The sequence below is a fragment of the Oncorhynchus keta genome, chromosome 8 (genome assembly GCF_023373465.1).
Source record: "Oncorhynchus keta strain PuntledgeMale-10-30-2019 chromosome 8, Oket_V2, whole genome shotgun sequence".
Classification (NCBI taxonomy): Eukaryota; Metazoa; Chordata; class Actinopteri; order Salmoniformes; family Salmonidae; genus Oncorhynchus; species Oncorhynchus keta.
The window spans coordinates 1,021,927-1,036,954 of record NC_068428.1 but is presented as its reverse complement, the minus strand read 5'-3'; the positions used below and the strand labels follow the sequence as shown (position 1 = coordinate 1,036,954).

The 15,028-nt window shown below is 39.7% G+C and overlaps 2 protein-coding genes across 2 annotated transcripts in view; both read right to left on the bottom strand.

Moving 5' to 3' along the window:
- The window catches only part of LOC127931578 (uncharacterized), a 110,308-nt gene that overhangs the window by 48,463 nt on the left and 46,817 nt on the right, over positions 1–15,028 (bottom strand). The gene's annotated exons all lie outside the window — the stretch shown is intronic.
- Positions 307–15,028, bottom strand: part of LOC118386653 (potassium channel subfamily K member 3-like) — a 43,596-nt gene continuing 28,874 nt past the window's right edge. The window contains exon 2 of the mRNA XM_035774370.1: positions 307–3,324. Within this exon, the coding sequence (XP_035630263.1) occupies positions 2,387–3,324 (938 nt within the window). The 3' untranslated portion in view covers positions 307–2,386. The remainder of the gene's footprint in view (positions 3,325–15,028) is intronic.

The following is a 15,028-nucleotide window of genomic DNA, read 5'->3' as shown; positions in this document are numbered from 1 at the left end:
TGATTCTCTTGTAATTGTAGGCTATTTGCTGATAGATTATTTTCAATATTATTGCAACAGTAGGCCTACCTACTCAATAACATCATATGGGGTTACTCACCACAATCCACTGAAAAATAAGAAGTGTTCATCATTAGCTGCAGGAAGGGGGGTGTTGGAATTATATCAAATTATATAATTACTCCTGTCTGTTCAGATATAAAGGAAATTTTTGAAAATACTACACCAGAAAACATAATTTAGCCACATGTGCATTGTTTCGTCACATCATTAAGCGCATTTTGATTGTATTATTATTTTATTTTATTTAACTATTTAAAATACATACTGATGTCCCACCAGGCAACAATTACATACTGTAATTCAAAATTCAAAAGGTAATCGCAAATCTGAGCCATCTTTGTTGCAGGTTCATGGAAACAGTTGAATAAGATTGAGAAAAAAAATAAGAAACCCACACACTGCTTTTGCCTTGAGGCCGATACGTAGGGCTTGGTGGGGAGCAGTGATACTAGCAAGAGCAGTGTGCGGGTTTCTTCTTTTTTCTCAACAATTCACCAAGCTGTTGAAAAATACTGTGATGAACTGAGATTTTAACTTTCACTTTGGTTACCATTATCGCCCAATCAGAATATATAAAAATTAAAAAATAAATGTTGGTATTAAATTGCCAACTTCTATACTTTATTAAGAAAATGTGATTAATAACTCCAACTCAAAGAAATGGTAATCTTCCAATCAATCTAAAGTGATTGAATCAAAAAGAGTTTCAATTTAAAATCTGTTAAACATTCATAGTAGCATCTCATGATGTTTCAAACAAATCTAATTTCTCTATAACATAAATATTATTCAGTAAATCATTAACTTGTGATCCATATGACCCTCACCAAAGACACTCTATCTGCTTGAAGATGTGCATTTCCAGTCGACAAAATGTGCCATGTGACCTCATAATGATTTAGGTTTCTGGTTATAAATTGGTTTTCTTGTTGAGGAGATGGAAAATAAACAGATTAAGACCAAGATATAATTCTTCATAACGTCAAGACATCATATTTTGGTTTTTATGATGTAGACATATTTTTCTGGATGCGAAAAAGGCATTTAAAAATCTATTTCAACCAACTGAACCAAAGACAAAAGACATCCGAACCAATACCCTGTGTGGTTCAAATGAAACAGCTGCAGCTTTTTGGATTTGTGCTTCTTCTTGGATGACACACACACGTTGAAAACCGGCATATGGTAAATTAATTCATATGAAAATACATATACATTTTAATATGAAGTTGACGATGCAAATTTGAAGCAAATTCTAAGCCTACAAAACAAGGATCCCAGAAGTAAAAATGTGTGTCACTTTCATAGGGTATTACAAATCTCCCTTAGACAATATTTAAGAGCATTACACCTATAAGAATAAATTATTTAGGTACCAAAAAAAATCAGGTGAGTAAGCATAAATTCCAGTGCCTTAAAGCACACAATAATGTTATAAAGTGCAGCAGTAAATTAGACTGTCTACTACAGTATACACAGTGAGCCCAAATGCTCTCAGTAAAACCCTATCATGAAAACATAAAACAAATGAATAACAAACATACAGTAAATCAATTATATGAATGTAAAAAAAGCATTAGAAAGAAAATTACAATACTTTTTACAAAGTATGATAGGTTTTGAGGATTGAGAGAAAGATACAGTAAGTAACTAAAGCAGATCAAAAGTGTTCAGCTTGAAACTGAACTTCAGTTACAGACTCAAGACAGTCGACTGAGTTTTTAGAATACTTTAAGTGAAAATATACCTTCTTCCCTAGTAACTACGTTGGTTAAAAACTGTATTCATATGTGAAATATATTTACATATATTTTATTGATGACTACTGGGAGTTTTTATTGATGATTACTGAGAGTAACACTTCTATATATCTCTTGTAATAATATTATTTGTAAAAAATAATAGTATCACTTCACCAAACATAAAATCAAGTGTGGCTTATGATGCACAGTTTCTTCAAATTAATAATCCTCGCTTTCACATAAAAATATGTCTCTCATAGTGCAATGTCCTCTTATCATTCAAACAATCTCCCAATATTGAAGATCATGAACTTCAACCTTAAATACGGCAAAATGTGAAAGGATGCTGAAAACATAGTAAAGATATAGTTCAAGGGTCAAAACTTCGGCCTATTCTTGTTTTTCGAAAATCAGTGACATTAATCGATCACTTAAGTGCCAGTGCAAAACAAATCACCACAGGACAGTGATCCCATGAGGACTGTTAGTTGGTTTAGTCCATCTAAAATAGTGCCACAGTCCTTCCATGTGGTAGAGAAGAGGTGGGGCTTGGTTTTATATGCATTGCGTCCTCCAGGCCTCTATATGGAGCTTCGCCGCTTGCTGTGTCCTAGTCTGTATGGGGTGAGACTGTGCAGGCCCGTGGACACAGAGCTGATGGCAGAGTGGGGATGGTGCATGCTGCAGATGCAGCCGTTGGAGTGAAGCTGGTGGAGGGGGTCGGAGGAAAAGGCCTCCCCCTGCTCCATGTATGTGTCCGAGGTGGACAGGTCCCGAGGGATGATCATGGGGATAGAGTACTGCAACTTCTCCCTACTCTTGTACCACAGGCAGGAGCACATGGACTGGAAGTGGAGCACCTCCGCATAGACGTTTCGCAGCCCCCTCCCTGCTCCCCCCACACCACTGTTCCCTGATCCTCCACCACACCCTGAGGCAGCTGAGGAGGAGGAGGGCAAGTCGGGGGTGCAGCGCATGTGGTTGTGCCCTCCGGCCTGGCCGTTTCGGGAGAGGAGGGCGCGCTGCTCGGCGTCCCGCTTCTCGTCCTCTGCGTTCATGGTCATGAAGCGCAGCACGACAAGGTTGAGGAAGGCTCCGATCACGGTAAGGCCAGTGAGAATGTAGATGAAGCAGAAGGCCACGTACTTGGGGTTGGTCTGTAGAGCGTGATCCTTCTGCAGTGCCACATAATCCCCGAAGCCGATAGTGGTGAGCGTGATGAAGCAGTAGTAGTAGGCGTGGAAGAAGCTCCATCCCTCGAAGTAGGAGAAGGAGAGTGCTCCAATGCACAGCGTGCTCATGCAGGAGATGAAGCCAATGGCCACCATGTTGACCATGGAGACCTCAGTGCGCCGCATGCCAAGGCACTTCTTCAGGCGGTGCAGCAGGTAGCGCACCAGGGTGTTGATGCGCTCGCCCAGGCTCTGAAACATGACCAGGGTGAGAGGGATACCCAGCAGGGCGTAGAGCATGCAGAACACCTTGCCTCCATCCGTGCTGGGGGCCGCATGGCCGTACCCTAAGAAAGAGAGAGACAGCAGTAGAGAGTCAGTGGGGTGGAACAGACAAAATGAAGTCAGTTGAGGTATTCAATTGAGTTTGTTGAGTTACTTTGTTTAGTGAGTGAGCGAGTTAGTTGAGTTAGTTAGTCAGTCGCGTTAGTTGAGTTTCTTCTATAGTTGTTAGTCTTTTGAGTTAGTCAGTTAGTTGAGTTACTTAGTTGAGTTACTTCGTCAATTGAATTAGGGAAAGTGCCACCGTTTTGAAATTCAACACAATTTAATATTCCTAATTTTGAGGGGCTCCAGATAGGATTTTGGCAGAATACAAGGGAGTTATGAATGTGCAGCAGTAGTGGTGGTGAGAATGGTTCAGTGTTGATGTTGTGTGGGGGAGAAAGGCCTTCAATTATTCATAACGAGTCAGTCTCTCTGGGGTTTGGCAAGTATAGACAACTAAGGACAGTTGCTTCTAATTAGCCCCTTACATTGTTTTGGGTGACATGCACTTGCTGTCAATATGAATATTCTCTTTTATTGAAGGAAGATCTGTTAAGGGTATTATTTTTGAACATTTTTCTGCTAGGTGTATTGTACAAGGTTTGTATCATTAATTACAGTACACAGATACTGCATAATGGAAACAAAATGTATTCGGTATGCTAGGGTGTTACCTGGCCAACTGAACAGGATTTGACATGATTGATCAAGGGAAAGAAAGGACAAAGACTGTCTAAAAAAAATAGAGACACCCAATTTAAGCAGAAAGCCCAACTTCAGAAGGCCAAGCAATAATGAAATATGATTTTACGATTAGCGCAATTATTTTAAAACGTAACATTTTTTTTAAATGGGTTGATATGAGATGAGAAACAGGTTTTAGTGATCTTGCACTTACTGATAGAGCCACTTAAAACCACTTGGAATGATAGAATAAAGGGTTTTTCAACACTTTACAGTAATTCTGAAGAAAGGACTCATTCCATGGGTACACCAGCTGAGCTGACCAAGCTGATAAACCCACTGAACGAGTGATCTGCCATGCACCCTGGCACATTTTAGTTGAAATATCATTCAGGCTGAAAAATCTAGCTTTAACCGATTTATCAAAAGTGCAGCCAACCTCAATCCCACACACACCCCATCCCACACACGTGTACTTTAACATGGTTGTCAAGGGAAATATATATTTCCACGTGCGGCGGACCAGTTGCATGCAAGATCCTTGCAACCCGATGTCAGATAACAATGGTGCCAGAAAAGACTGTTCAATTGTTTGCATGTAATTACTTTGCTGTTTGATTTAATTTCAAGGGCTCTGGTTTTATTGTCACACCAACCTATGTGGTTAACTCGTCTGTCTCGCTGAAGGCAAATGAGTTTAAAATCTGACCCGCCGCACTGCCTTGAAAGGGAAAGCTGTCCTGGGCTTGGCTCTTCCTCTCCGAAGTGAGAAGAATTAACATCCTGACGACACTTAGCTAGTTCTAGTTTAATCTACTGTACGTTAGAGCATTCATCTTCCTATCCTATCCGGGGTGGCAGGGTAGCCTAGTGATTAGAGTTTTGGACTAGTAACCGGAAGGTTGCGAGTTCAAACCCTGAGCTGACAAGGTACAAATCTGTCGTTCTGCCCCTGAACAGGCAGTTAACCCACTGTTCCCAGGCCGTAATTGAAAATAAGAATTTGTTCTTAACTGACTTGCCTGGTTAAATAAAGGTAAAAATAAAAAAATAAAAAAATCCTGAGACGTTTCATGTTATTTTCAGATGAGTTTTCCATCTCTATCTTTCTTCACCTTGTCCTATAGGGCAGATTAAGATGATTTACGGTGTCCTACACTAACATACTTTTAAGACAATTTACAGCATATATCTCTTCATACACAGTGCTTACGAGGACACAAATGTGGCAGGAGATTTACTGCCTTGATTCTTATTTTCTACCTCCTTCAATATTTATGTCTCTCATATCTCTCTCTCATATATCTCTCATCTCCCCCTCTCTCTCGCTCTCTCTCTCTCTCTTCCATCCCCACCTCTCTCTTTGTCTCGCTCTCTCTCTCCCCCTCTTTCTCTCTCAATCTTAAAATTATCAACTTTAGTTTATGTACAAGCATCATGAAACACTATCAATTCATTTGGGGAAAACCTGTTTTTTGCACCTAACTTGCTTACTACGTTTTCCATCTTCTTTCTTACTTGACAGACTCAGTGAAATGATGACCTCTTCCTAAATATATACAAAAAAATGTTGTGTATGGTTTCCTCGAAACAAGGGTGTGTCTCAATTTACCCCTTTAGCTCAAATTATCGCTCTCTCCACTATAAATTGTGAAGATTAGCTGATATTGGATAAATACAGACCAAATTGAAGTGTCTTGGGTTTCTTTGCGTTACCTATAGTCTTGTGAAGATAGGGGGGTGACTGGGTGTAATGGCGTTCTTCGTTTGTGGAAAGAGAGTCGGACCGAAATGCAGCGTAGTGGTTACTCATGACTTTAATAGGAAAAGTGACACATGAAATAACGATACAAAATACAAAATACAAAAACAACAAACGGAACGTGAAACCTAATTACAGCCTATCTGGTGAAACTACACAGAGACAGGAACAATCACCCACGAAATACCAAGCGAAACCAGGCTACCTAAATACGGTTCCCAATCAGAGACAACGAGAATCACCTGACTCTGATTGAGAACCGCCTCAGGCAGCCAAGCCCACACAACACCCCTACTCAGCCGCAATCCCAATAATACAAAAACCCCAATACGAACATACAATAGAACATAAACCCATGTCACACCCTGGTCTGACCAACTATATAACGAAAACACAAAATACAATGACCAAGGCGTGACACTGGGACAGGAAAAAGTTTCGTAAAAGTTGCACCTTACATCGGATCATCTTGAAACATTCTATTTCAACCTCACTTTCATTCATGTTTTATCTGGTTTTTAATTGGTTTCTCTGTTCATTTTCATTATCCCTTTTCAGTGTTATGATATCCATAACATCCATAATGGTTGTGGATGTGATGGATATTAAATGTATCATATCGTAGCTTCAGAAGATTGTGTATCCACCACATTCTGTGTGCTTGTTCTGGTATGTAATTCTTTAGACCTGTGGTTCTCAACTGGCTTTGCCTGGGGACCTACATTTGACAATGACAATTGAGTCGCGACCCAATATTATGGACTGTTGACGGTTACATTTTGTAATGTTGTATTGCAGCTGCCTTCTTGGGCAGGCTTCACTTGCAAAATAGACTTTCTCGTGGGTCTACTATTACGGTATTAAAGAAAGTGATTACACAGCCATATTAACGGAGAAAATATTTATTATAAATTCAAGAGAATAAGCCATTTTAATTAGGAGACGAGTTCAGGAGTGGGGTTTAATACATTATCAGACTCGGAACATGACATCAAAACCAGTCCAATAATGTTAATAAACAGTAACACGAACCAGTCCAATAATGTTAATAAACAGTAACACGTATCAGTCCAATAATGTTAATAAACAGTAACACGAACCAGTCCAATAATGTTAATGAACAGTAACACGTACCAGTCCAATAATGTTAATGAACAGTAACATGTACCAGTCCAATAATGTTAATGAACAGGAACAGGAACCAGTCCAATAATGTTAATAAACAGTAACACGTACCAGTCCAATAATGTTAATAAACAGTAACACGTATCAGTCCAATAATGTTAATAAACAGTAACACGTATCAGTCCAATAATGTTAATAAACAGTAACACGTACCAGTCCAATAATGTTAATGAACAGTAACACGTACCAGTCCAATAATGTTAATGAACAGTAACACGTACCAGTCCAATAATGTTAATGAACAGTAACAGGAACCAGTCCAATAATGTTAATGAACAGTAACACGTACCAGTCCAATAATGTTAATGAACAGTAACACGTACCAGTCCAATAATGTTAATGAACAGTAACACGTACCAGTCCAATAATGTTAATGAACAGTAACAGGAACCAGTCCAATAATGATAATGAACAGTAACAGGAACCAGTCCAATAATGTTAATGAACAGTAACACGAACCAGTCCAATAATGTTAATGAACAGTAACAGGAACCAGTCCAATAATGATAATGAACAGTAACAGGAACCAGTCCAATAATGTTAATAAACAGTAACAGGAACCAGTCCAATAATGTTAATGAACAGTAACAGGAACCAGTCCAATAATGTTAATAAACAGTAACACGTACCAGTCCAATAATGTTAATGAACAGTAACACGTACCAGTCCAATAATGTTAATAAACAGTAACACGTACCAGTCCAATAATGTTAATGAACAGTAACACGTACCAGTCCAATAATGTTAATAAACAGTAACACGTACCAGTCCAATAATGTTAATGAACAGTAACACGTACCAGTCCAATAATGTTAATAAACAGTAACACGTACCAGTCCAATAATGTTAATAAACAGTAACACGTACCAGTCCAATAACGTTAATAAACAGTAACACGTACCAGTCCAATAATGTTAATAAACAGTAACACGTACCAGTCCAATAATGTTAATAAACAGTAACACGTACCAGTCCAATAATGTTAATAAACAGTAACACGTATCAGTCCAATAATGTTAATGAACAGTAACACGTATCAGTCCAATAATGTTAATAAACAGTAACACGTACCAGTCCAATAATGTTAATAAACAGTAACACGTATCAGTCCAATAATGTTAATAAACAGTAACACGTATCAGTCCAATAATGTTAATAAACAGTAACACGTATCAGTCCAATAATGTTAATGAACAGTAACACGTACCAGTCCAATAACGTTAATAAACAGTAACACGTACCAGTCCAATAACGTTAATAAACAGTAACACGTACCAGTTTCTAAAATAGAAAAAACAGCAATCATTAGGAATTCTTAATCATCAATTACCATGTGAAAAGTTTCACAACCATAAAGTTTTTTTTAAAAGTGTATGTTTTTAACCAGTAATATAAATGTCAGAATGAATTAACAATAATTAATTTAGTGAACAATAACTCATAAACATGTTAATTTTATTGTGTTTGTGTGCGCGTACGCGCGTGTGTGGCCTATCAGTGGGAAAGCTGGGGGTGTTTCTTCAGTTTGATACGTTTATGGAAGTCTGGGGTGATGGTTGACAGGACAACTCCGAGGTCATGCTCGCTGTCCAGTTTGTTTCTGCTTTTAGTTTTCAGCATGGCCATAGCAGAGAAGCCACTTTCACACAAATAGGTAGTGCTGAACGGGAGCATGATTCTGATTGCATGACAGGCGAGAGCAAGATACTCTCCCACTAAACTGCACCAGAACTGTGGCAGTGTCATTCCCAATAATGTTAATAAACAGTTCCCGATCAATCGACAGCTCCAATAATGTTAATAAACAGTAACACGTCATTGTCCAATAATGTTAACGTGACGCATCCCAATAATGTTAATAAACAGTAACAGCCAGTCCAATAACGTGTCCAGTCAGTCTTGTCTCAGTAACACGTTCTCCTCCTGGAAGTAGTTGCAAAACCTTCCCTGCAGCTTGACATGATGCTGTTTAGCGTATTTTTTTTCACTGTGTCGCGGTGCTCTTTGTTGATCAGATTCTGAATATCGAAACAGCGTTGGGAAACATACCAATACTCCCGTTAGAAACATGATTTGCCGAAACGTAAACTTCATCTGGAAGGCATCCACTTTGTCCCTCTGTTCAAATCGATTGTGCCCCTCCCTTGCATTGACACATTGAGCGAATTCAGATGATCAAAAATATCTGCCAGGTAGGAAACCTGTGCGAGCCATTCCTTCCAAGTCCGAACGGAGCTAGCCATTTCAACAGTACTGATGTGCGGCAAAGCGGGAAAGCGCACGGACGCTTGTGTGTAGCCGTAACGTTGTGAAAGTCAGCAACAATATGCGCTGAGGCCGTATCCTTTCAAAATAAAAGTGACACTGAGGGGCAGTGTTTTTACAGCTAATGCCGGTCTGCCTGAGGCTGATGCCGTGTTTGTACACATGCATATACACACACTCTCATTCAAATACGCACATACAGGGACACACGCACATGTAAATAGTGCCAGACATGCACTAAACATAATACAGTTGGCACTGCTGTTATGATTTTAGTTGTCCTTGATGTCCTTTGTTTTTTTTTGCATTGTCTTTTCTGTTTTCCTTTGGGATCTTGGAGGGTTTGGTCCCGGTTTTTGGCATTGAATCATGTATCACATAGAATCATGTTAAACAAATCCAAATAGATTTTATATGTGCGATTATTCAAAGTAGCCACCGTTTGCCTCCATGACAGCTTTGCACACTCTTGGCATTCTCTCAACCAGCTTCATGAGGTAGTCACCTGGAATGCATTTCAATTAACTGGTGTGCCTTGTCAAAAGTTAAATTGTGTAATTTCTTAATGCATTTGGGCCAATCAGTTGTGTTGTGACAAGGTATGGGTGGTATACAAAAACGTATAGCCCTGTTTGGTAAAAGACCAAAGAGAAGCCACTCCACATATTATGGCAAGAACAGCTCAAATGACAGGCGAAGAGAAACGCACCAGAACCATCATTACTTTGCGACATGAAGGTCAGTCAATCCGCTCCAAATCATTGCAAAACCATCCCAGCACTATGATAAAACTGGCTCCAGTCGTCTTGACCGCCACAGGAAAGGAAGACCAGAGTTCCCTGCACTGCAGAGCTGATAAGTTCATTTCAGTTATCAGCCTCAGAAATTGCAGCCCAAATAAATGCTTCAAACAGATTTCAAACGTAACAGACACCTGGAAGGCATCAACTTTGTTCAGAAATCGAGTGCTGAGTGAACTTGAGGAATTCAGATGGTCAAAATTCTGCCAGGTAGGAACCACTAGCCAAGTACACCCAAGTCCGAACGAGAAGAGAACAGTTGATGTGCGGCCAAGAAACATGAGCAATGGTAGCATTAGACGTGGAAAGTCAGCCTTTGCGTCTAATGAGTCCAAATTTGAGAGTCCAGGTTTTTACCGCTGTGTCTTTGTGAGATGCGGAGTTGGTGAACGGATGATACTCCGCTTCATTCAAATGGTTCCCACCGTGAAGCCTGGAGGAGGAGATGTGATGGTGTGGGGATGTCCTTTGCTTTTTTTGATTGTCACTGTCTGTTATTTATTTTTTGAAATCATGTATCAATAGAATCATGTAACCAAAATGGTTACCAAACCATCTGGTTTTTATATGGGACTATCATTTCTTTTGCCTCAACAGGACAACAGGACATTGACCCAAAACACACCTCCACTAAGGAGAGTGATGGAGTGCTGCATCAGATGACCTGCCTCCAAAATCAACTGACCTCAACCCATTTGAGATGGTTTGGGAGGAGTTGGTACTGCAGAGTGAAGGAAAGAAGCCAACAAGTGACTCAGCTTATTTGGGAACTCCTTCACACTGAAAGTCAACAGTCCTTCAGCCTGGGTATATACATGTAAACCTTCAGCTATGGATGACTGTAGAACTGCTCTATAAATGACTGTGCAGACCTGGGTTTTGTTAGTAAGTACACTACGTTGTATGCACACTGCACACAGTCATAAAAGTCCTTCAGCCTGGGTTATTATGATGATAGGACACTCTACTACTCTAACTGTACTCTCTACTCCAGGAGCCCCAGAAGTTAGTTTGGAGAGGCCCATGTGACAAAACAATACCGCCCTTTACCCCGTGTCCTCTCACCACGACCTGATGACTTTGCCTTCTGAGTCAGGATGTGTCAGTTTCTCTGGCCGGCACGCAGTTGTTCATCCAGGGGCCACTCACATTGTTCAAAATGATTCGAGTCACTGGGAGAGGAAAAGTGGAGAAGTGTACCATCACCCTCTATGGCAGGTAAAGAGTCCTCTCAGGGCCGTGCACAGACCTTTCAGGGGGCAGGTGCTCAAAATGAAAATAATAATAATAAGACTTTCATAATTAATTAAACACTAACTGCCTCTGAACATTGATCATTTTTTAACATAGGCCTATTTATTTCTGCAATAATACACTCACTCATCACAAATTATTCGTAATCTTCGAACTCGTGATATACACTGTGTCCAAAATATTAAGAACACCTTCCTAATATTGGGTTACCCCCCTTCTTCTTTTTGCCCCCAGAACAACTTAAATTCATTGGGGCATGGACTCTACAAGTTGCACAGTGGTTTAAGAATCCGGAGTGGCGCAGTGGTCTAAGGCACTGCATCTCATGGAAGAGGTGTTTACTGCAGTCCTTGGTTTGAATCCAGGCTGCATAACATCTGGCTGTGATTGGGAGTCCCATAGGGCGGCGCACAATTGGCACAGCGTCGTCTGGGTTTGGCCGTCATTGTGAATAAGAATTTATTCTTAATTGACTTGCCTAGTTAAATAAAGGTTAAATAAAAATACAAGGTGTTGAAGGTGTTCCACAGGGATGCTGGCCCATGTTGACTCCAATTCCTCCCACAGTTGTGACACAGTTGTGTCAGGTTGGCTGGATGTCCTTTGGGTGGTTGACCATTCTTGATACACACAGGAAACTGAGTGTGAAAGACCCAGCAGATTTGCAATTCTTGACACAAACTGGTGTTCCTGGCACATACTACCATACCCTGTTCAAAGGCACTAAAATATTTTCTTGCCCATTCACCCTCTGAATGGCATACGTACACAATCCATGTCTTAAGGCATAAAAATCCTTCTTTAAACCTCTTAAGGAACAGATGCTTTTTAAAAAAAAATTGCCTAAACTAACATACCCAAATCTACCTGCCTATAGCTCAGGACCTGAAGAAAGGATTTACATATTTTTGATACCATATGAAAGGAAACTCCTCGAAGTTTGTGAAAATGTGAAATTAATGTAGGAGAATATAACACATTAGATCTGGTAAATGATAATATAAACAAAAAAAACATGCATTTTCTAAGTTTTTTTCTCCATCTTTGAAATGTAAGAGAAAGGCCATACATTCAGATAGGAGTTTAGGTGTAATCTAGATTTTGGCCACCAGATGGCCAGTGTGTGCAACGATTGACTGATCCAGTGAAGAATTACATTACTGCACAATATTTTGTATCAAGTTTTGCTGGTGTTTGCCCAAATTTGCCGAATTGGTCAATTGATACATTTTCAAATACATAACTGTAGAGAACATACAAAAATGCTATGGTAATAAAACATGTACGTTTACACACTCCCAGGAGTGTCATACATGATGAATCATTAGCTTATACATTAACTTTCACACATCTAGATGGCTGGGCGGGGTGGGTGTGGAGCCAAAGACAGCAGTGGTTTCAAACTGTAGACCCCAGATCCTACATTTTAACATAAAAATAGATTTTATCAAACAAAACAATGCTACATTTTATCTCTGGGACCCACAGGATGACAAATCAGAGCAAGATTACTGAATGTAAGTACATTATTTATCTTCAGAGGTGAATGTATCAAACCAGTTGCCGTGATAAAAGTGCTTTGCTGTTGTGCACTCTCCTCAAACAATAGCATGGTATTTTTTCATTATAATAGCTACTATTAATCGGGTACCACAGTTAGATTAACAATAATTGAAGCTGTCTGCCCATATAAGACATGTCCCAAAAAGTTGGCTTTTGTATACAACGTCATTCCAGTCACATTAGCGCACATTAGCAACAACCGTCCCAGTTTAGGGACACTGATCCCGTATTAAACTGTCTCCCCCCTTCATTTACATGGATTGGGTGGATTTAACAGGTGACATCAATAAGGGATCATAGCTTTCACCTGGATTCACCTGGTCAGTCTATGTTATGGAAAGAGCAGGTGTTCATAATGTTTTTGTACACTCAGTTTATAACCATCTGGGAATGTTTATTACCAGTGACAGAAAGGCCACTTTGTCCTAAATTAAAGACATATTTTGTTTTTGAATTAGAAACTAAACGAGACACATCAATGAGAAATGCCACAAACGTGGCACCAGAGTACATTTTTTTAAATAATACAATTTCCATAGCGGAAAGAAAAAAGGAAACTTGCGAAGTGGCCAAGATTAAGGAGAAGAGAGGACTTGATAAAACTCACAAGCACACAGGTGGGGCGGCAGGGTAGCCTTGTGGTTAGAGTGTTGGACTAGTAACCAAAAGGTTGCATGTTCAAATCCCTCAGCTGACAAGGTACTAAATCTGTCGTTCTGCCCCTGAACAGGCAGTTAACCCACTGTTCCTAGACCATCATTGAAAATAAGAATTTGTTCTTAACTGACTTGCCTAGTAAAATAAAGGTACAATTAAAAAGGTGCACCCTCTCGTTATTCCTCTCTCAGTCCACCCGCCTTTAATTTGGGGAAATTATATAATTCTGGGGAAATAATTTTATGCAGCAACGAAGCAGTCTGGTGTACCCAAAGCAATAAAGTTGTTCTATTATGATGATTCAGCCTCATAGAAGTTAACGCACTTTACAGTTTAGTGTGTAGGCTAGGTGAAAGACAACACTATTTTTTGTCATACATGGGGCAGCAGAGAAAAACTCAAAAAAGTAACCCATCAGATAGGCAAAGAATTAAAAAATCAAATCAAATGTATTTGTCACATACACATGGTTAGCAGATGTTAATGCGAGTGTAGCGAAATGCTTGTGCTTTTAGTTCCGACAATGCAGTAATAACCAACGAGTAATCTAACCTAACAATTCCAAAACTACTACCTTATACACACAAGTTAAAAGGGATAAAGAATATGTACATAAAGATATTATAAAGCATTTTAACAAGACCCACTAGCAGTATTGTATTGAGTGTTTGATTCAGACAACGGCAGCAATAACAGTTTAAGTCTGCCTGCCATGTTATCCTTAACCCCCCCAAGGCCTGAACATAGTCTAAACCATAGAGGGACTTTGGTCATTGTGCAATCTCTTCCTTAAAAAATGTGTTCACAATTTTTAATCCCCCATATTCATTTTATCAGGCCTTTGCTCGGCTTTACGCAGCTTTGAGCCATATTAACCTTTACACAGATTTTCAAAATTAAATTCCTGATATCTTCCAAATGTTTTTCTTACAAAACCTGTAGCAGGGTTTTAAACAATATGATCTATGTTCGGTCACCTTCATGGCTGTGGCAGCCGGTTAAGTGGTAAGTGGTTCAGTCTTGTGTACAGATGAGAGTGTATAGACTAGTTTCCCTCGTCGTGACGTGTGCTTTCAGAGGCACCCACCTGATGCAGTTAACCGTCTTGATTATCCTGATTAATTGGGTGGAGATAAAGAGGCTTTGAAAACACATCAAGGATGGCATAATGTGCCTGTTAGGGCCCCCTGTCTCCGTCATTATTAAATTTCCATTGATTACAGAGCACATTTTGCTCTCGCCAAAGAGAAGAGGAACACCACCCATTTATCAACCTGCAGAGCACGTACAGTACATCACCTCGCAAATGGGCCAGGATTCACAAAGGGGGTGAATAAATCAAAGAAGGAATTTGTGGAAAGGCTGAGGTGCAGTATAGACAGACCCATGTCTGGCAAAGAGCTGGAAATCAAAGAACCTTGGTCATGAGTTCAAGACAACATGAAATTGCAAGCATTAGGCAATGTCTAACAGGCCTTTCGTATGAGGTATTTTCACATGACATTGTAAACAACTGGGACTTGAAAAGGACTAACGGTATAAAGATTACGTAAC